The 21143-nt window shown below is 44.0% G+C and overlaps 1 protein-coding gene across 1 annotated transcript in view; it reads left to right on the forward strand.

Annotated features, from left to right (window-relative positions):
* Window positions 1-482: 482 nt before the first annotated feature.
* The window catches only part of SEC24C (SEC24 homolog C, COPII coat complex component), a 2546747-nt gene continuing 2526086 nt past the window's right edge, over window positions 483-21143 (forward strand). Inside the window, exon 1 of the mRNA XM_044055565.1 lies at window positions 483-495. Within this exon, the coding sequence (XP_043911500.1) occupies window positions 483-495 (13 nt within the window). The remainder of the gene's footprint in view (window positions 496-21143) is intronic.

Raw genomic sequence — 21143 nt, forward strand, 5'->3', positions numbered from 1 at the left:
CTACTTGGCTAGGTGCCAGTTATGCCCAGCGTTCTACGTGGGCAAAACTGAGAGGAAGCTCCGTGAACGCATATATGAACACCTCTATGCGATTAGGAAACTTAAGTGTGAGAATGCCCTAGCGAAACATGTCAACTCTTTTCCTGGGCGCACTTTTAAGTTCATTGTTATTGATCAAGTGCATTTCAACCCAAGAGGGGGTCCCGACTCTCTAAAACTCGAGGAGTTGGAACTCTCTTGGCAAATCAGGCTTAATGCCTACCATCAGCCTGGTATTAATGACAGCTGTGCGTTAAGTAGTATTTTGAGGCTCAGAAATTTAAAGCGTTAAATTATCTAGGTGTAATAGTAAGACCTAGTATGAAGATGAAGCACTTTAAATGTTTTTGCACTTTTGTATTTATTACATATACTTTATTCTTTCAAATAAGTTTAAATTCAAATGTGTAGTTTAGTAGTGAATACTGTTAGGTAAACCTAAGATGAATTACTTTTGTAAGTCTATAATGATTTTTAACAAGGGGGTGGTGGTTGTTCGTAATTGTTACTAATTGAATCAATGCTTTTTCAGATGTTGATTGGTTGATTCCTTTTTTACTTTGTATTTAAATGAAGGCTGTGTTTTAATGTATTGTCTGAAGAAGTTTATGATCTAACATAAACGAAAAGCGCTTAACTTTACTTGTGGTCTGAGTGTGCCTTCTTTCATCTGTTCCAGTATTTTGTGATTTTTGAACCTTGTGTAGAAGTCAGATAGGCAGTAAAAATGTGGTTCCACAAATTTCATGTACCTTCCAGATTCGTGCAGGGAGAACTCCTCCAGAGGCAAAGGAGGCATTTCTAATGGCAGACGTTGTCCTAGAGGCAGAGGAGGCCCGCAAAATAAGGGTTTCCACTGTTCCTTTCAGTACAGACCCTTCCTTTGCTCTTGAAGTGTAGCCGGACTACCCAGTAATAGAGGCAGTCGGATGATTGTCCTTGCACCCAGATGCCGGGGCTACTATAAGAAAAGATTCCTGGGTGCAATAAAGAATATCCAGAGGCTACTCCATACCATTTTTCCAATCCCCAGCTGAAAAAAGAAAGTAGCTTCTTTACGTTTTACCCAGTCAGCGTAAGGCAGCAGCACAAGAAATTCAAAAGCTGCTAGACAAAAAGTCATCCAAGAGGTCCCACGAGACTGAATAGGGATTTGGACCTTACTCATGTTTCTTTAGTTACCAAAAAAACAGGAGACAAGAGACCACTTCTGGAGCAGACCAGATTGAATCTTTACATGAAAAAGTCTTAAGTTCCAAAATGTCACAGTCCTGTCCATCCTGCCATTTCTTCGCAAGGATAATTGGATGTGCTCTGTAGATCTTAATAATGTGTACTATCGCATCAAAATAAACAGGTCCACCTGAAAATATTTACACTTTTGGCTGAGAGCCAGACATTGACAGTTCAGAACTCTGCCCTTTGGACTTGACACTTCCCCCAAGGTGTTCACTAAATGTATGGCAATGGTGGCAGCCCACTTGAGACTCAAATGATTCCAAGTGTTTCCATATTTAGATGACTGGCTCGTCACTGCCCCTTCCATGCATCTCCTTCAACAATCCAGGTACTAGTTGCTCCAGATTTGCCACTCACTGGGAATAACAATCGACTGCACCAAATCAAATCTAACACCAATACAGAGCCTGGAGTTTATTGGTGCACATCTGAATACGATGGCACAAATTGTATCCTTACCAGCTCATTGCGTAGTCATACTCTGATCTCAGATTCTTCAGATTCTTTCCCATCCATCTTCTCCAGCCAAATTCATTCTTTGAGCACTGGATGCTGTTGCAGCAGCAATAGTAGTTTTTCCTTTAGTATGATACTATATTTGTGTTTTCGAATGGACTGTAACTGTTCAGTTGTCTATTCTTAAGACACCCCTATCTTTTCCAGTCATGCTTACAGCGATTTGCAAACACCACATCCATTGGTGGAACCAGTTGGATGACATTTATCTAGGTCAGCCCTTTGTTCTACTGCCCTGTTGGCCACAGTGAGTATGGACTCCTCCCATTTGGGTGGGGGGGGGGGGCACTACTTTCCATAAAGACAGGGTGACTTTATGAAGAAACTCTTCCTTTTTAGCTAAAGTGATTTCTGAATCTAACATTAAGCAATCCATTAATTTACCTGTCTTTCCAAATTTTTCAAAGGAGAATACATGCTACATCTCCTGAATGTGCACAGGCAATTCCGTTGTCTACACAGAATGGAACAAATTAGGAAATCGGATCAGCTGATGTTCTTCGTGTTTCACTGTTGCAGTCATCACACTTGGGTTAACTGCCTGCAGGTAGCCCTCAGTTGGCCCGAATACCAGAGTCTTAGGATTTCTACTTCGGATGCAGTCGCTTCTTCCATGACGTCAGGTCATCAGGGGTATAAAACAGGCAGCCGACACCATTATATCAGTTTTTCTTGCCGAGGAGGAGCCTGAAGCAGAAGCAGTTTGCAAGTGCCGGTTGGCCACTGTCTGAAATTTTCATTATTGAGTTTGTAATCCTGAAGTCTTCTAAGGCTAAGTACCCCGTTGGGGATCCATTTTTCTTTCTCTAACCAATGTCAGAAAAAGTTAAACAATTGTCTTGCCTGTGGAAAGCAAATACCTCACAGAGATTTTCATTCTTACTGCATCACCTGTTTAGGCCCAGACCACAACGTCCCTTGCTGTCGGTTTTGTGCCCTGTTTAACACCCGAACCATTTGTCGTCGGGCTATCTGTCGCTAAATTCTTTCGCTCTCATTCTCCATATTCTGAAATGGCTTCGACAAGCCATCCAACTACAAATCTTCTGAAAAAATGTAAAGATAAAGACAGAGAACACAAGTCCAGAACTGCCGACGACACTTCCGTTAAGCTAGTCACCAGTCTGCCGGTACTCTGTGAGATGCCTTTGCAGCCCCTGATGCCCACTTCTACAGATTTGCTGGCCTGTGCTGAGACCCATTCGGAGTCCGGCATGCCGCGAGATGTTTTTTCAACTATGGAACCTGCGGATGTCTCTACCTTGGATGGGTCCGGAGCTGCTGTGCAGGCACTGGCTTCTGAGGGTGTATTCTGACCTATCGATGTTTGAATTAAACCAACAACTTTGTTTTTAGCTAAAACTACCGAGTTTCTGAGGCCCAGAGTACACACTACGCCTAGAAAACCAACGACCAAAGCGCATGCTCAAACTCCCATGCCACAAAAACAAATGGTTAGAATGGCTGAAGACCGTATTACCCTAATTAGGGGAAGCCAGCCTTCCTCTGCCAAGAGACAAAGAATTGAGTTTCCTTCTGATTCTACAGACCCAGGAGTCCGATGACACTGACCCTTCTGATTATCAGGACATGCCCTTATCAGCATATGAGGATTCAGATGCAGAGGAATCCATTCCCTCTGCCTTCTCTCCAAAGGAATTTTCTTTTGGCGAAACCTTGCATACTTTGAGAGCATTTCCACTGGAAATGCCAAGACTACCCACAGTCCAAAAAGTGACTCAGAGAATTTTTAAAGTTGCCTCAGCACAGGCCTCTAGCTATACCCCCTGTCCTGGATGTTGTAAATGATGTTTTTATGGAATCTAGTCTTACTCAGGATACATTGCCCCCGGCCCCTAGGAAACCTGACCGGTACTACAGCGTAACTAATTCCCACAAATTCCTCTTCAAGAATCCTACTGTGGATCCAGAGACCATTTCCCAGGGACCTAAATGTATTAAGGCTACTACAGCCAAAAATCCTATCTCTGCAGACAGGGATTCCATAGCTTTAGACAGATGGGGAAAGAAGGTATATACCTCTGCCACTCTTGCCATCAGGACTTTGAATTGCCAGTTTCACATGTTGAAGTACCAGCAGCATGTTATGGAACTAATTAAACAAAAAATGGTGTTACTCCCAGATTGTGCAGAAAATAAAGATTTACAAGAGCTAATGCATTCTGCAAACCAAGTTACTAAGCATAATTTGCAGTGTGGCTGTGAATGCCCTAGAAGCATCTTGCAGATCTGCAGTCACTGGGTCTGTACTGAGAAGGCATGCTTGGCTGAAGGAAAAAACCTTGCCAGATCATGTCAAATCCAAATTACTAGATGCTCCTTTAAATAAGGACTGTTTGTTTGGCACCAAAGCAGAAGAGGTTCTTAAAAAGATGGAAGAAAAAGCAAAATCTATGCAAACTGTTAAAGATTTCTTACAAGTGCAACCACCTAGATTCAGAAGGCATTGGCCTTCTAAAAACTGGTCCTTTCCAGCCCTTCTCAGACCAAACCCAGGGGAGACAGGCCACCCAGACTACAGTCTCAGGGTATGCAGAGATCTAAACAATGGAGTGCCCTCACCTAAAAACAGGGAGTGGTAAGCCGCCCCCTTATGGAAAAAGTTGACAATGACTTTTCAGTTATCCTTCCCAGCCCTGCCAAATTACTTGTGCCCCCAGGAGGAAAACTTGCTCTTCATGCAAAAAACTGGATGTCTGTTACTCAGGACAGATGGGTCCTAAACATTGTATCCCAGGGGTACAGATTCTACTTCTATAGACTGCAAACCCCAAGCGGGTTACCAGACCTTCCTCCAAACCAGTGCGCAGAGGCTCAAAAGCAAATACTTTCCCTACTCAATATCAGAGCTATTCAACCTGTTCCAGTAGAACAAAGGGGGCAGGGTTTCTGCACCAGACTTTTCCTCGTGCCCAGAAAAGAGGGCTCTTGGCACCCAATCCTGGATCTATCCACTCTCAACAACTTTCTGGTGGTCCCAAAATTCAAGATGCTTACCCTGCAACAGCTTCTCCCTATGCTAGCCAAAGATGCCTCGTTAGTCACTCTAGACTTAAAAGAAGCTTATCTGTACATCCCCATAAGGAAGTCATACAGAAAATATCTACACTTCAGGGCAGGTTCTACACACTATCAGTTCTCTGCACTTCCCTTTGGCTTATCTACCACGCCCAGAGTATTCACAAAGTGCTTGGCTCCAGCCATTGCATACGGCAGGCAGAGAAATTTCCAAATTTTCCCATACTTGGACGACTGCCTGATTCAGGCGGGCAGTCAGGAATTGCTGCTTCAGCACCTGGCTTTTGTAAAACACCTTCTCACTTCTTTGGGTTTACATTATAAACAAAAAGAAATCACAACTGGTGCCTAGTCAAATGATTGTGTTCCTGGGAGCAAGCTTGGACACAACTTCCCAGATGGCTTTTATCACTTCAGAAAAACAGGTCTATCTGACAAACTACTTCAAATAAATGGCCACCAGAACCCAGCTGTCTGCAAGACGAATACTGCAAGCCCTAGGGTTCATGGCCTCATGTATTCTACTAATTCCATGTGCAAGACTGCATATGAGGAAACTTCAATGGTACTTAAAAGTCTTTGATGCCAGCATTCTCCAGACCTGGAAACAGTCATTCCAATCATACCTTGTCTAAGGGCAGAGTTCCTTTGGTGGGCAGAAGCATGCAGCCACAACAAGGGACTGCTTTTCATTCGACCCCTCGCCGCCCAAACCTTGACAACAGACGCATCAGACTATTCATGGGGGGACTCGCATGGCAGGCAAATGCATTCAGGGCCACTGGGGCCCAACCCAGATTCTCCTGCACATCAAGTCAGAAAGAGATGCTAGCTGTACAGAATGCTTTGACAGCCTTCAAATACCTAATCCTTCCAGGACAATTGCTTATAAAAACAGACAACACCACAGTTATGTGGTACATAAACAAGCAGGGGGGGAACCCATTCCTACCCACTCTGCAGGTTAGCCATGGCCCTGTGGAACACAGCCTTGAGCAACCAAGTGCATCTACAAGCTCACTTTTTTGCCAGGCAGACAAAATTCACTGGCAGACGACTTAAGCAGAAATCTCCTAGACCCACACGAGTGGAAATTGGAGCCCATTGTCTTCAACTTTCTGTTCCAGAGGTTGGGGACATCGGAGGTGGACTTTTTTACCTCCCCCGAGAACCACCAGTTGAGCAAATTCTACACAAGGAACCCTCACAGCAGGGCCTGGAAAGTGGATGGCCCTATTCTTTCAGTGGGAAAACCTCTCGGTGTATGCCTGTTTCCCTCTGCCCTTCCTCTCAAAAGTACTACTCAGGATAAAACAGGACAGACCAAGGGCAATTCTTATTGCCCCTGACTGGCCATGCCAGCACTGGTACTCACTCTTGTGCAGTCTGACAGCAGTGCCACCATGGCACCTTCACCAGACTCCTACCCTGCTGTCTCAGCAGGAGGGACAGATTTTGCATCCACAATTGCTATCCGTAAACCTTACAGCCTTGACTTATCCCTCAAATACACCACCAGCAACCCTCAGCAAACAGGTTCTGGGCGTCATTCTTGAAGCCAGAAGGCTTAGGACTAGAAAATCCTATGCTGAAAAGTGGAAAAGATATTCTTGGATTCAGTCTCAATGGAAGGACACAGCAGTGCCCTCCTTACCTCTAATCCTGGATTACCTAGCAGAGCTACTCCACGGAGGCCTCTCCTCCTCCATTACGATTCATGCCTCTGCCATCTCAGCTCATCATAATACTGAGCCACCTCTATTTTCTCACCCTCTCATCAAACAGTTCCTGAGAGGGGCTAACAACTTAAGGCCCCCTAGGAGAGCACCCACCCCTGCCTGGGACCTTAACTTTGTACTGGAAAAGCTCACACTTCCCCCTTTTGAACCTGCAGCTTCAGCAGAGTTAAAATTCCTCTCTTGGAAAACAGCCTTGCTTTTAGCCATAACTTCAGCAAGAAGAGTGTCTGAGTTACAGGCACTAATTGTTGTGGAACCCTTCATTATTTTCCACGCTGACAGGGTTTCTCTCAGGACTAACCCATCCTTTATGCCTAAGGTGGTGTCCAGTGTGGCTCTAAACCAATCCATACATTTTGCCAACCTTCTTCCCTAACCCTCAGAATAAAGGGGAAAGGATTCTGCACTCCTTGTATGTGCACAAACAGCTCAAGTTCTGCCTTGAACAGGACTAAAGCTTTCAGAAAATCTGACCAGCTACTAGTCAGCTTTGCTACAGGGGTAGAGGGTAAGCCCATTTCAAAGAAAACTATTTCCATAAGGATAGCACACTGCATCAATTTCTGCTGCAAGCACCATGGAAAACCTACCCCACAGGGGATTAGACACATTCCACTAGGGCTACTTCCACCTCTACAGCATTTCTCAGGGGAGTCCCCTACCAGGGACATTCTGAAAGTTGCAACCTGGAGTTCTGTAAACACCTTCACCAAGCAATTACCACTTACCTATCTTTTCCAAATCCAGGGCTGGATTTGCTACAGTAGTGTTGCAAGGCCTACTAGCCAGCCCTAACACTTCTTGACTGCCTCCACCCTTCCTCAGCTTTGGGAATCAACCCAAGTGTGATGACTGCAACAGTGAAATACAAAGAACATAGTACAGTTGTACACTTACCATAAATGTAGACGTTCATGTGTATGCACTGTTGCAGTCCTGGCTTCCCTCCCTCCAGCTTCCTGGCTTTCTATTTTTCTACCTCTTCTCTCTATGGCCATTCCTAATGGCATTGGTATTTAATTTTTACTGGTGGTGTCCTCCACCATATACTAGCTTCCTCTTTGGAGGCTCGTGACATTTGGGGCAAGAAAAGCTGATGTAATAGCATCGGCTGCCTGTTTTATACCCCTGACGTTATGGAAGAAGCGACGGCACCCATTGCAGAAATCCTAAAACTCTGGTTTTCGGGCTGACTGAGGGCTACCTGCAGGCAGATAACCCAAGTGTGATGACTGCAACAGTGAATACACTAGAACATCTACATTTGTGGTAAGTGTACACAACTGTACTTTTCTGTCCTTCTCACCAAATCGACTGGATTATCCAGTCTTTAAAGGTGCATTGGCTAAATGGATTGCTGGTTGCATTTCTTGGACCTATTCTCAACAGGGCATTTCTGTACCAAGACCTTCTAAAGCTCACTCAACTAGATCTGTGGCCACTTCATCTGCTTTTTGGTTATTAACTTCTGTTAATGATGATTAGCAAGCTTGGTCCAGTGCTCATATCTTTGTTACACTTTACAAATTCGATCTAATATTCTGGAGCAGAGCTGCCTTTGGCTTAGTGGTTCTTCGGGATAGCCTTCCATGAGGGCCACCTAAGATTAACAGAGCTGGTGACTCTGTCCCATTCATTGAGGAAGAATGAAAGAAAAGAAAAGGATTTAAAAACGTTATGTACTTGCCATAACTAGGCGTTTGTGTTGTCCATTTTCATTCTTCCACAACTACCCCTTGTCTATCCCCCTTCCTAATATCTTCTGTAGGAACCTTTTTGGACTATTTATTGGAACTTACAGTTCCAGATTTGAGCCCCATCCTTTCAGCTGTCCCTTTCTTTATCCAATTTGTGGGGATTTTATGGCAACAAAGTCGATCTGAGTTATGAGTTTGGACTAGGACTTTATGGGTAGAGGGAGGAGCTCGAGAGTTGGATTTGAAGTCTAAAGTATGTGTCCAAGTTGGATCAGAGGAATGAATCCGTAACCCATTCATCGAGGAAAAATGAAGAAAATGGACAACACAGATGCCTAGTTATGGTAAGTACACAACGTTTACTTTTCCTTACATGCTTTGTCCTCTAAATCTCTTTTTTCATAGGTTCATAGGTGTGTACTAGGCTAATGGCCCTGGAGCTTTTACAAGCTTAGCCCATAGAAGTGCCCTGGCATTGTCTCGCCCAACGTTAGTTCCCAGTGCCTCTGTCAAGTAGCGCCACTGAAGTGATCTCTGGGGTGAACTTTCCATTTCCCATCCACTCATCAAGATCCCTCTTGAAGAGGGCCAGTGAGTGCTCTGCTTGACATGTATGGGAAGTCTATTCCAGAGCATGAGCAGTCTCTGGGTTATGAACCTGTCCCTCCAACATGTTCCGTTGATTATGGTAATAAGGTTGAGGTCTCTGGAGCGTAGGGTGCGGAGGGATTGGGATTTCTTTAGATGTAGAATTTCTAACAGAGCTGGGTCAGACATGACTTTGTAAATCAAGCAGAGATTGCCTCTTAGTAGACATTATGAGACAGAGAAAGGTTGGAGATTTTTGAGTCTGTCCATGTAGGACATGTGTTTAAGGCCTAGGATCCTCTTTGTGAGGTACTTTTGTGGCTTTTCCAGCTGTTGCATGTGTCTAGTGAGGTACATGCCAAATGGGGCATTCTCTGATTGGCCTAACGTGGGAAGAGTGGAGAGATGATGACTACCTCTTTCTTCCTGGATGCAAAACCCTTAGTAATGAGATGTGCCACATAGAAGGGCTTTCTGACCACATTGGCAATGTGGTGGTCGAAGGAGAGGTTACTGTCAACCTGTGTCCCCAGGTCTCTTATAACGCCTTCAGTGTTCAGTGGGCTCCCATCGATGTGGTAATTAGTGGGAACTGAGTTTTTCTTAAAGGGGATAACAACACATTTTTTTCACATTAAGCTTTTTGAAACATCCCTTCTTGAGAAGTCTGTCAAGTCAGCCTTTTCTTCATTTTGACCGCTGATTTTTTACATTTTTATCACCTCATTTGAATATCTTTTAAAGGTTCCTCCATTTTTCCAGCCTTTTCTTGCTCGAGTTGATATACTCCTTCAGTGTTTAGTTTCTTTTAGTAAGCTCTGAGTACATTTGACTTATTTGTTCCTTTAGGTTACTGGAAGTCATGTCTTGCACCAAAGCTGGAGCTTGCACTGCTTTTGTGCTGAACAGCTGCAGAATTTTTCCCAGTCAGTTTTTTTTGTTGTTTTCCCCCCATCACCTTTTTTGATTTTTCTTTCAGGTTCTCTGAATTTCTTTTTTGCTGACATCCACTTTACTTGCCAGATGTTCTTCGTGATGCAGTCATCATGTTTGGGTTATATGCCTGTAGGTAGCTCTCAGCTGGCCTGAATACCAGAGTCTTGGGATTTCTGCATCAGATGCGGTCTCTTCTTCCATGACTTCAGGGGTATAAAACATGCAGCCGATGCCATTACATCAGTGTTTCTTGCCATGCAGTACTTGAAGCAGTTCGCAAGTGCCTGTCGGCCGACTCCTGAAATTTTCGATGTTCTTCGTGTTTCACTGTTGCAGTCATTACATTTGGGTAATCCTGCTGGTAGGTTGCCCTCAGTTGGCCTGAATTCCAAAGTCTTGGGTCCTACGTCGGTTGCTGTTGCCCCTTCCCTGACGTCAGGTCGTCAGGGGTATAAAAAAATGCAGCAGACGCCATTTTCTTCAGTCTTTCTTGCCGCACGGTGCCCGAAGCAGAAGCAGTTCGCAAGTGCCGGTCGACCGACTCCTGAGATTTTCATGTTCGAGTTTCAGATCCAAAGTCTTCATTAAAAGCTAAGTGCCCCGTTGGGGAAACTTTTTTCTTGCTCCAGACCGATGTCGGAAAAAGTTAATAAGTGTATTGTTTGTGGGAAGCAAACACCTCATAAGGACTTTCATTCTTACTGTATTCTTTGCCTAGGCCCTGACCACGACATTTCAAGTTGTTGGTTTTGTGCTAGATTTAACCAACGCACTAAGAATCGGTACGATTTTGCACTAAGCTATTTTGGGCGCAGATTTAATTATACAATGTCGGATAACCATCCGACTACCGGAGTTCACAAAAAGCGCAAAGAAATAGACAGGCAACCGAGGTCCAAAACCGATGACGAAGCTTCTCCTAAGCCAGTCGCCGGTTCTCAGTGAGGCGCTTTCGCAGCCCCTGACGCCCGCTACTTTAGAGTCGCAGGCCGCTACCGACTCCCACGTGGAGTCAGTCAGGCCACTGGAAACTCAAGGTATTGGAGCCTCTGAGACTATTCCCTCAGATGGGTCCAGAGCCGCTGAGCAGGCATCTGCTTCTGAGGGTGTTTTCAGACCTAAACAATTCTACATTAAACCAACTACAGCTTCAAAGGCAAAGACTAAAGCACCTTTGAAGGCAAAGAAGTTCACCAGCCACATGGACAGGCCTCCATGCCCAAAAAACAGATGTTCAAAATGGCCCAAGACTTAATTACCTTGATCAGGGGATCCCATCCCCCTCCTGATAAGAACCCTAAGCAAAAGACAGACTATGAATCTTCAGGTCAGGTTTCCATTTCCTCAGATCCCTCTTCTGATCAGGAATATTCTCTTCCCCCATGAGGATTCTGATGCTGAAGAGTCTATTCCTTCAGCTTCTCCTCCTGAGGACTATTCCTTTGGGGAACCTTGCATACCATGAGGGAGCAATTCCACTGGGAGAGCCAAGATTTTTTCAGAATCTAAGAAGAGGCTCAGGGACTTCCTTCTACTACCTCAACACAGGCCTCTAGCTATTCCACCTGTGTTAGACATTGTAGATGATGTGTTTTCAGAGTCTAGTCTGACCCCTGACTCCTTACCTCCAGCTCCTGTTAAGCCTGACAAATACTACAGGGTTCCTGACTCTCATAAATTCCTTTTCAAAAACCCTGCTGCAGATCCAGAAACTATTTCTCAGGGTCCCAAAGGGGTTAAGGCTTCCACTGCAAAAAAACCCTACCCCCTCTGACAGAGATTCTAGGGCACTGGATAGATGGGGAAAAAAGATTTACACATCTGCTACCTTGGCTATAAGGGCCTTAAACTGCCAGTTTCATATGCTGAAATATCAGCAATATGTCATGACACTGCTTAAACAGAAAATGTTGGTAAATTCTGAATGTGCAGAAAACAAATGCGGGATTTATTGCATGCAGCTGAAGAAGTTGGAAAGCATACTTTGCAATATGGTTTTGATTCCCTGGTGGCCTCCTGCAGGGCCGCTGTTACGGGTTCTGTAATTAGGAGGCATGCTTGGTGAAAGGAACAAAATCTGCCTGATCATGTCAAAGCTAAATTATTAGATGCACCATTACAGCATGATACCTTGTTTGGTGTTAAGGCAGAAGAGGTGTTAAAGAAAATGGAGGACAAAGCTAAATCTATGCAAACGGTCAAAGATTTTTTAAAAGTACAGCCACCTAGGTTTAGCAGACACTGGCCTACAAAGAATTGGTCCTTTCTAGTGTCAGACAGACCTCAAAGGGGCAGATCCCAGCCGCAAGGTTCGTACAGGTCTAAGCAATGGGGTGTTTCTACCTCCAAAAGTGGAGAAGACAATTCACAACCATACAGGAAACAGTCCCAATGACTTCCCCCTGCCTACACCAAGCACTTATCTACTGGCAGCACCCTTAGGGGGGAAAATAGCACTCTTTTCTCAAAATTGGCACATTATAACCCAGGACAAATGGGTTCTAGACATAGTGTCACAAGGCTACAAGTTTCACTTCCATACCCGGCCAAGGGCAAACGGTTGGCCAAACCTGCCAAAAAATCAATGGGCAGAGGCTCAAAAACAAGTCTCATACCTCATGGACATGGGGGCTATTCAGCAAGTGTCACAGCAAGAGCAGGGACAAGGATTTTACTCGACTGTTCTTGGTACCCAGAAAGGACAAAGCATGGAGACCAATACTGGACCTATCTATTCTAAACACTTTCCTTGATATAAATCCAAAAAAAGAAGGAAATAATACACTCCAACACCAGGAATAGAGTTAGCGCTTTCGTTTACTATTTCAGCAAACTTCTTCAGACAACTGACAATTAAGTTAATTACCATTTAAATAGACAATCAACCTTATGATATCATGAATTAAATATTTAAATATAAGCCAACATTTAAAGAACCCATAGACAATTCATTTTAGAAGTCAGGAATACAAATATACAAATACGTAAAAATACAAATATTAGAATATTCAAACCATCACACTACTAAAATATATGTATATATATTCATATAAATACAAAAATAAATGTGAATATAAAAATATTTATATACAAATAAAGGAAAAAATTAATCTCAGCAAAGCCCTCAATTTTAAAATACTTTTAAAAGAAATAGCTAATATTTGTATTTTTACGTGTTTGTATATTTGTATTCCTAACTTCTAAAATGAATTGTCTATGGGTTCTTTAAATGTTGGCTTATATTTAAATATTTAATTCATGATGTCATAAGGTTGATTGTCTATTTAAATGGTAATTAACTTAGTTGTCAGCTGTCTGAAAAAGTTTGCTGAAATAGTAAATGAAAGCGCTAACTCTATTCCTGGTGTTGGAGTGCATTATTTCCTTCTTTTTTTTGGATTTAGTTCATTGTTTTTAGTTTGTTTTGACTTTCCTGGATATACCAAAATGCAAGATGTTGACCTTGCAGCAGCTTTTGCCCATGCTGGGCAGAAAGGCTTGGCTCGTCACTTTAGACCTAAAAGAGGCATATCTGCATGTCCCAATCAGACAGTCATGCAGAAGATACCTCAGATTCAAGGCTGGTTCAAAGCATTACCAATTCTCTGCACTGCCCTTTGGCTTATCTACTGCGCCCAGGGTCTTCACAAAGTGCCTGGCACCAGTAATTGCTTTCTGCAGACAGAGGAATACAAATATATCCTTACTTGGACGACTGTCTCATTCAAGCAGAGAACAAGGACATTCTACTACAGCATCTAGCGTTTGTGAAAAGATTTTTAACATGCCTAGGGTACACAGTCAATGAAAAGAAATCAAACTAGTACCCTCTCAAGAGATAATATTCCCGGGTGCAAGCTTAAATACAACCCAGATGGCTTATCTGCATATCTCACGCCAGGCAAATAAAGGCAACTGACTACCTATTTCAAGGAAATGGCAACAAAGGCCCAGTTATCTGCAAGAAATATTCTGCAGGCTTTGGGCTTCATGACATCCTGCATCCTACTAATTCCATATTCAAGATTGCATATGAGGAAACTTCAATGGTACCTAAAAAGTGTCTGGACACAACATTGCCACAGCCTGGAAACAATGACTACTCTCATTCCCTGCCTGCAACAGGAGTTTCGATGGTGGGCAAAGGCTCGTCACCAAAACAAGGGACAGCCATTCTCACTACCCCCAGCCAGGCAGAACCTAACAACGAATGCATCAGATTATGCCTGGGGGCCCACATGGCAGGAAAAGGCATTCAAGGCACCTGGTTCACAAATCAAATGCATCTACATATCAATGCTACCTGTTCAAAATGCTCCGACAGCCTTCAAGGACCTAATTCATCCGGGACAACTACTGATAAAGACAGACAGTACCACAGTCATGTGGTACATAAACAAGCAGGGGGGCACGCATTCTTACCCCCTTTGCCCCTGATGCCTGCTACTTTTGATTCGCAGGCCTCTACCGAGACCCATTCAGAGTCCGGTGTGCCGCGAGACACTTCAAGTATTAAACCCGCGGATGTCTCTCCCTTAGATGGGTCCGGAGCTGCTGAGCAGGCACCCGCTTCTGAGGGTGTTTTCAGGCCTAAAGATTTGTATATTAAACCGATGCCATCATCAAAAACAAGGCCAAAACCAACTTCTATGTCTAAAAAAACGACACATGGGCCACGTGTTCAGGCCCCTATGCCTAAAAAACAAATGATCAAAATGGCTGAGGATTTAATTACCTTGATCGGGGGTTCCCAACCCCCTCCAGCTAAGAGGCCTAGGCAAGGCACTGATTATGAATCTTCAGATCAGGTTTCCATTTCTTCTGATTCCACTTCTGATCAGGAATTTTCTATTCCACCTTATGAAAGGACTCTGATACAGAAGAATCCATCCCTTCTGCTTCTCCTCCTGAGGATTTTTCTTTTGGAGAAACTTTGCACACCTTAAGGGAACATTTTTATTGGGAGAGTCAGGATTTCTCAGAATCCAAAAAGAGGCTTAGGGATTTCCTCCTTCTTCCTCAGCATAGGCCTTTGGCTGTACCTCCTATTTTAGACATTGTTGATGATGTTTTCTCAGAATCCAGCATGGCTCCTGATTCCCTGCCTCCGGCTCCTAGTAAGCCAGACAGATGTTACATGGTTCCTGACTTCCACAAGTTTCTTTTTAAAAATCCTTCTGCTGACACTGAAACAATTTCTCAAGGTCCCAAGGGTGTTAAGGCTTCTACTGCTAAAAATCCTACCCTTTCTGATAGAGACTCCAGGGCGCTGGATAGATGGGGTAAGAAGGTTTACACTTCTGCAACCTTGGCAATCAGGACTTTAAACTGTCAATTTCATATGCTTAAATATCAACAGTATGTCATGGGCTTACTGAAACCGAAAATGATGTTGATTTCTGACTGTGTGGAAAATAGAGTTACAGGGATGTATTGCATTCAGCTGAACAAGTTGGAAAGCATACTTTGCAATGTGGTTTTGATTCCTTGGAGGCCTCTTGCAGGGCCGCCGTAACTGGATCTGTGATAAGAAGGCATGCTTGGCTCAAGGAGCAAAATCTGCCTGATCATGTTAAAGCAAAATTGTTGGATGCTCCATTACAACAGGATAGTCTATTTGGTAATAAGGCAGAAGAAGTTTTGAAAAAGATGGAAGACTAAGCTAAATCTATGCAAACTGTAAAATATTTCCTACAAGTGCAGCCACCCAGGTTCATTAGGCACTGGCCTACTAAGAATTGGTCCTTTCCAGTACCCAACAGAGCCGCTCTTGTCAAACCCAGACACTCCAAAGGCTCCAGGTTTCAGTCACAAGGAACTTACAGAACAAAACAATGCGGTGCCTCCACCTCCAAATCTGGAAGTAGCAAAGCACCCCCCCCTACGGTAAACAGTCTCAATGACTTTCCTCTGCCATTTCCAAGCACTTCTCTTTTGGCAGCCCCTTTGGGGGGGAAACTAGCACTTCACGCACAAAATTGGCGTCTGATTACCCAGGAGAAGTGGGTTTTAAATATAGTATCCCAGGGATACAGATTTCATTTCCACACATTGCCAATTCCAAACGGATGGCCAGATCTGCCTCCAAATCAGTGGGCAGAGGCCCAGAAACAAGTAATATCCCTCATGGATATGGGGGCTATTCACCCAGTACCAGAAAAGGAAAAAGGACAAGGTTTTTATTCATGACTTTTCCTGGTACCAGAAAAGACAAATCATGGCGTCCAATTCTGGATATATCCATTCTAAATACTTTCCTGGACATTCCAAAATTCAAGATGCTGACTCATCAACAGTTACTGTCCATGCTGGGCAAGGATGCCTGTTTGGTAACTTTATACTGAAAAGAGGCTTACCTGCATATCCCAGTCAGGGAATCTTGCAGAAGATGCCTCCGTTTCAAAGCAGGCTATTTGCATTACCAGTTCTCTGCACTGCCCTTTGGCTTGTCTACTGCGCCCAGGGTCTTCACAAAGTGCCTGGCACCAGTAATTACATTTTGCAGACAAAGAAACATTCAAATTTGTCCTTATCTAGACGACTGACTAATTCAGGCAGAAAACAAGGACACTCTTCTACAGCATGTGGCGTTTGTAAAAAGGCTTCTAACATGCCTAGGGTACACCATAAATGAAAAGAAATCACAACTGGTACCCTCTCAAATAATTACATTCCTGGGCGCAAGCTTGAATACAACTGCCCAGATGGTTTACCTCATGCCAGACTAACAAATTCAGTTGATGACATACTTCAAACAAATGGCCACAAAAGACAAATTCTGCAGGCCTTGGGGTTCATGGCTTCCTGCATTCTACTAATTCCATATGCAAGACTGCATATGAGGAAACTTCAGTGGTACCTAAAAAACTTATGGAGTCAACATTGTCACAGCCTGGAAACAATGATTCCTATCATTCCTTGCCTGCAACAGGAGTTCCTATGGTGGGCAGAGGCCTGTCACCAAATCAAGGGACTGTCGTTCATTCCACCCCATGCCACCCAAACCCTGACTACAGACGCATCAGGTTATGCTTGGGGAGCCCATCTGGCAGGGACATGCATTTAGGGCAAATGGAGCCCAAATCAAATGTATCTACATATCAACCAGAAAGAAGTGCTAGCTGTACAGAATGCTCTAACAGCCTTCAAGGACTTTCTTCATCCAGGGCAACTACTGATAAAGACGGACAACACCACAGTTATATGGTACAAAAACAAGCAGGGGGGTACCCACTCCTACCCCCTTTGCAAACTAGCCATGGCCTTGTGGAACACAGCTTTGACTTACCAAATACATCTACAAGCTCAATTCCTGCCAGGAAAGCAAAATACTCTGGCAGACGAACTAAGCAGAAATCTTATGGACCCACACGAATGGAAACTGGATCCACGATTCTTCAGCATTTTGACACGAAAATGGGGGAGCCCAGACATGGATCTTTTTGCCTCTCCCCAAAACTAACAGTTGGACAAATTCTGCACAAGAATTCATCACAAAAAAGCTTGGAAAGTGGATGCTCTATCCTTCAGCTGGAAAAACCTATCAGTCTATGCCTTTCCCCCTCTGCCTCTGCTCTCCAAGGTTTTACTAAAAGTCAGACAGGAAAAACCGAAAATGATTCTGATTGCTTCAGACTGGCCTCGCCAACACTGGTACCCGCTCCTAAGCAATATGTCACACCTTCCTCCGTGGTACCTGCCTCAGACACCTTATCTACTCTCTCAGCAGAACAATCAAATTATGCACACTCCGCTCCAAACTCTGAATCTTGCAGCATGGCTAATCAACTAATTTCACCAGTCACATCTCTCAGTTAACCTGTGATGGATGTCATTTTGGAGGCAAGAAGGCCTAGTACTAGAAAATCTTTTGCTGATAAATGGAAAAGATCCTGTGCCTGGAACCAAGCACAAGGAATAAACACAGCAATGCTCAATATTCCTTAGATTCTGCAATATTTAACTGAGATGCTTCATAAGGGCCTTTCATTTTCTTCTATAAAAATCCATGCCTCTGCCATTTCGGCTCATTACAACACAGAGCCTCCTCTATTTTCTCATCCCCTGCTAAAGCAGTACTTCAGAGGGGCTAAAAATTTGAGACCTCCCTGGAGAGCACCAACTCCTGCATGGGACCTCAACTTTGTGCTGGAAAAACCCACCCTACCTCCTTTTGAACAAGCTGGTACTGCAGACATAAAATTTATCTCTTGGAAGACAGCTTTCTTTTGGCAGTCACTTCAGCTAGAAGGATTTCAGAACTACAGGCCCTCATGGCAATGGAGCCTTTCATTATCTTTTATCCAGACAGGGTGGCCCTCAGGACCAATCCATCCTTTATGCCTAAGGTGGTATTCAGTGTGGCTCTTAATCAGACCATTCATCTGCCAACTTTTTTCCCAAATCCACAGAACAAGGTGAAGCGGATTCTGCATTCATTGTATGTACACAGACAACTAAGATTCTACTTAAACAGGAGAAAATCTCTTAGAAAATCTGAGCAATTACTGGTGGCATTTGCTGCAGGGGCAGAGGGAAAGGCTATTTCAAAGCAGACTATTTCAAAATGGATAAGCCATTGTATTCGTTTTTGCTACATGCATCATGGTAAACCTGTCCCCAAGGGGATCAGATCCCATTCCACCAGGGCTGCATCTACTTCTGCAGCCTTTCTCAGAGGAGTTCCTACCAGAGACATTCTAGAAGCTGCTACTTGGAGCTCAGTTCATTTGTTCACCAAACATTACCATTTACCTCTCTTCTCTATATCCAGAGCAGGCTTTGCCACTGCTGTGTTGCAGGGCCTTATAGCTGCTCCTAATGCTGTTTAATTTCTATCCTCCCAAGCATAGCTTTGGGATTCTACCCAAATGTAATGACTGCAACAGAGAAACACGAAGAACATAGTACAGTTGTGTACACTTACCATAAATGTAGATGTTCGAGTGTATTCACTGTTGCAGTCCGAGTTACCCACCCACCAGCCCCCTATTTCTCTCTTATTATACCTCTTCTTTCTTTTACTATGCTCAAAAGCCTTTTTGGTGTATTTGCTTTTTAGTTGGAGGTATATTTTTTATGTTCTAAATTACATGCATATTTATATATCTATATATATCTATATATCTATATATCTATATATATATATATATATATATATATATATATATATATATATTTTTTTTTATATATATTGCTCCCCATCGGGGGGCACCTGACATCTGGGGCAAGAAAAACTTATTAATATGGCGTCGGCTGCATGTTTTATACCCCTGACGACCTGACGTCATGGAAAAAGAGACAGCAACCGATGCAGGACTCAAGACTTTGTTATTCAGGCCGACTGAGGGCAACCTGCCAGCAGATTACCCAAATGTAATGACTGCAACAGTGAATACACTCAAACATCTATATTTATGGTAAGTGTACACAACTGTACCTTCCCTTTGTCGTATCTACTGCGCCCAGGGTATTCACAAAGTGCCTAGCTCTAGCCATTGCTTTTTGCAGGCAGAGAAGTATTCAGATTTTCCCATACTTGGATGATTGTCTGATTCAGGCAGAAAGTCAGGACTTGTTACTGCAGCACCTGGCATTTGTAAAGGGACTTCTAACTTCACTGGGGTACACCATCAATGAAAAGAAGTCACACCTCGTACCCTACCAACAGATTGTATTCCTGGGAGCAAGCTTGAACACAACTTCCCAAATGGCGTTCCTTACTCCAGAGAAACAAATTTATTTGACAACTTACTTCAACCTACTGGCCACCAAAACCCAGCTATCTGCAAGGAAAATACTGCAAGCTCTGGGGTTCATGGCCTCTTGCATTCTTTTAATGCCATATGCAAGACTGCATGTGAGGAAACTTCAGTGGTATCTAAAAAGTCTATGGTGTCAACATTGTCAGGACCTGGAAACAGTAATTCCTATCATTCCGTGTGTAAGGGCAGAGTTTCTTTGGTGGACAGAGGCCTGCAACCACAAGCAAGGGACTCTGTTTCACTCCATCGCCCAAACTCTAACAGACGCATCAGACTATGCATGGGGGGCTCACATGGTAGGGCAGTGCATTCAGGGCAAATGGAACCCAAAGCAGATGCACCTGCATATCAATCAAAAAGAAATGTTAGCTGTACTGAATGCTCTGACAGCCTTCAAAGGCCTTATTCTTCCAGGCCAACTACTGGTAAAGACAGACAACACCACAGTTATGTGGTACATAAACAAGCAGGGGGGGAGGCATTCCTACCCACTCTGCAGTCTAGCCATGGCTCTGTGGAACACAGCCTTGAACAACCAAGTGCACCTACAAGCTCAGTTCCTGCCAGGCAAACTAAATTCACTGGCAGACGACTTGAGCAGAAATCTCATGGACCCACACGAATGGAAACTGGAACCCAAAATATTCAAACGTTTGGGGAACAGATGGGGGACACCAGAGGTGGACCTGTTTGCTTCCCCTCAGAGCTATCAGTTGAACAAATACTGCACCAGAACTCCCCACAGCTAAGCTTGGAAGGTGGATGCCCTGTCCTTTTCCTGGGGAAGCCCCTCAGTCTATGCCTTTCCCCCCTCTGCCTCTCCTCTTGAAGTTTCTACTAAAGATCAAACAGGACAAGTCAAAGATAATCCTGATTGCACCAGACTGGCCACACCAGCACTGCTGTCCTCTTTTGTGCCATCTGACAGTGCTACATCCATGGCACCTGCCTCAGACCCCAGGTGGGTCAAATTCTGCACCCTCAGCTTCAGACTCTGAACCTTGCAGCCTGGTTAATCCCCTGAACTCACCTCTAGCAACCCTCAGTAAGCAGGTGCTGGATGTCATTCTTGAGGCAAGGAGGCCTAGTACTAGAAAATCCTATTCAGTAAAGTGGAAAAGATGCTGTTCCTGGAGCCAGTCTCAAAGGATGGCCACAACTGTGCCCAGCTTGCCTCGTATACTAGATTGCTCCACAAGGGCCTATTCTTCTCTTCAATGAAGATTCATGCCTCTGCCATCTCAGCTCATTATAATACTGAGCCACCCCTCTTCTCTCATCCTCTGGTAAAACAGTTCCTTAGAGGGACCAAAAATTTAAGATCCCCCAGGAAAGCTCCCACTCCAGCCTGGGACCTTAATTTTGTATTGGAAAAACTTACCCCCCCCCACACACACACACACACTTTGAACCGGCTGCTACAGCAGAGTTGAAATTCTTCTCATGGAAAACAGCTTTACTTCTAGCCATCACTTCAGCAAGAAGAGTATCTGAATTGCAGGCCCTTATGGCAGTGGAACCCTTCATTATCTTCCATGCGGACAGGGTTTCACTCAGGGCTAACCCATCTTTTATGCCCAAGGTGG

This window comes from Protopterus annectens, chromosome 14.part0, assembly GCF_019279795.1.
Source record: "Protopterus annectens isolate FY-2018-M chromosome 14.part0, PAN1.0, whole genome shotgun sequence".
Lineage (NCBI taxonomy): Eukaryota > Metazoa > Chordata > Ceratodontiformes > Protopteridae > Protopterus > Protopterus annectens.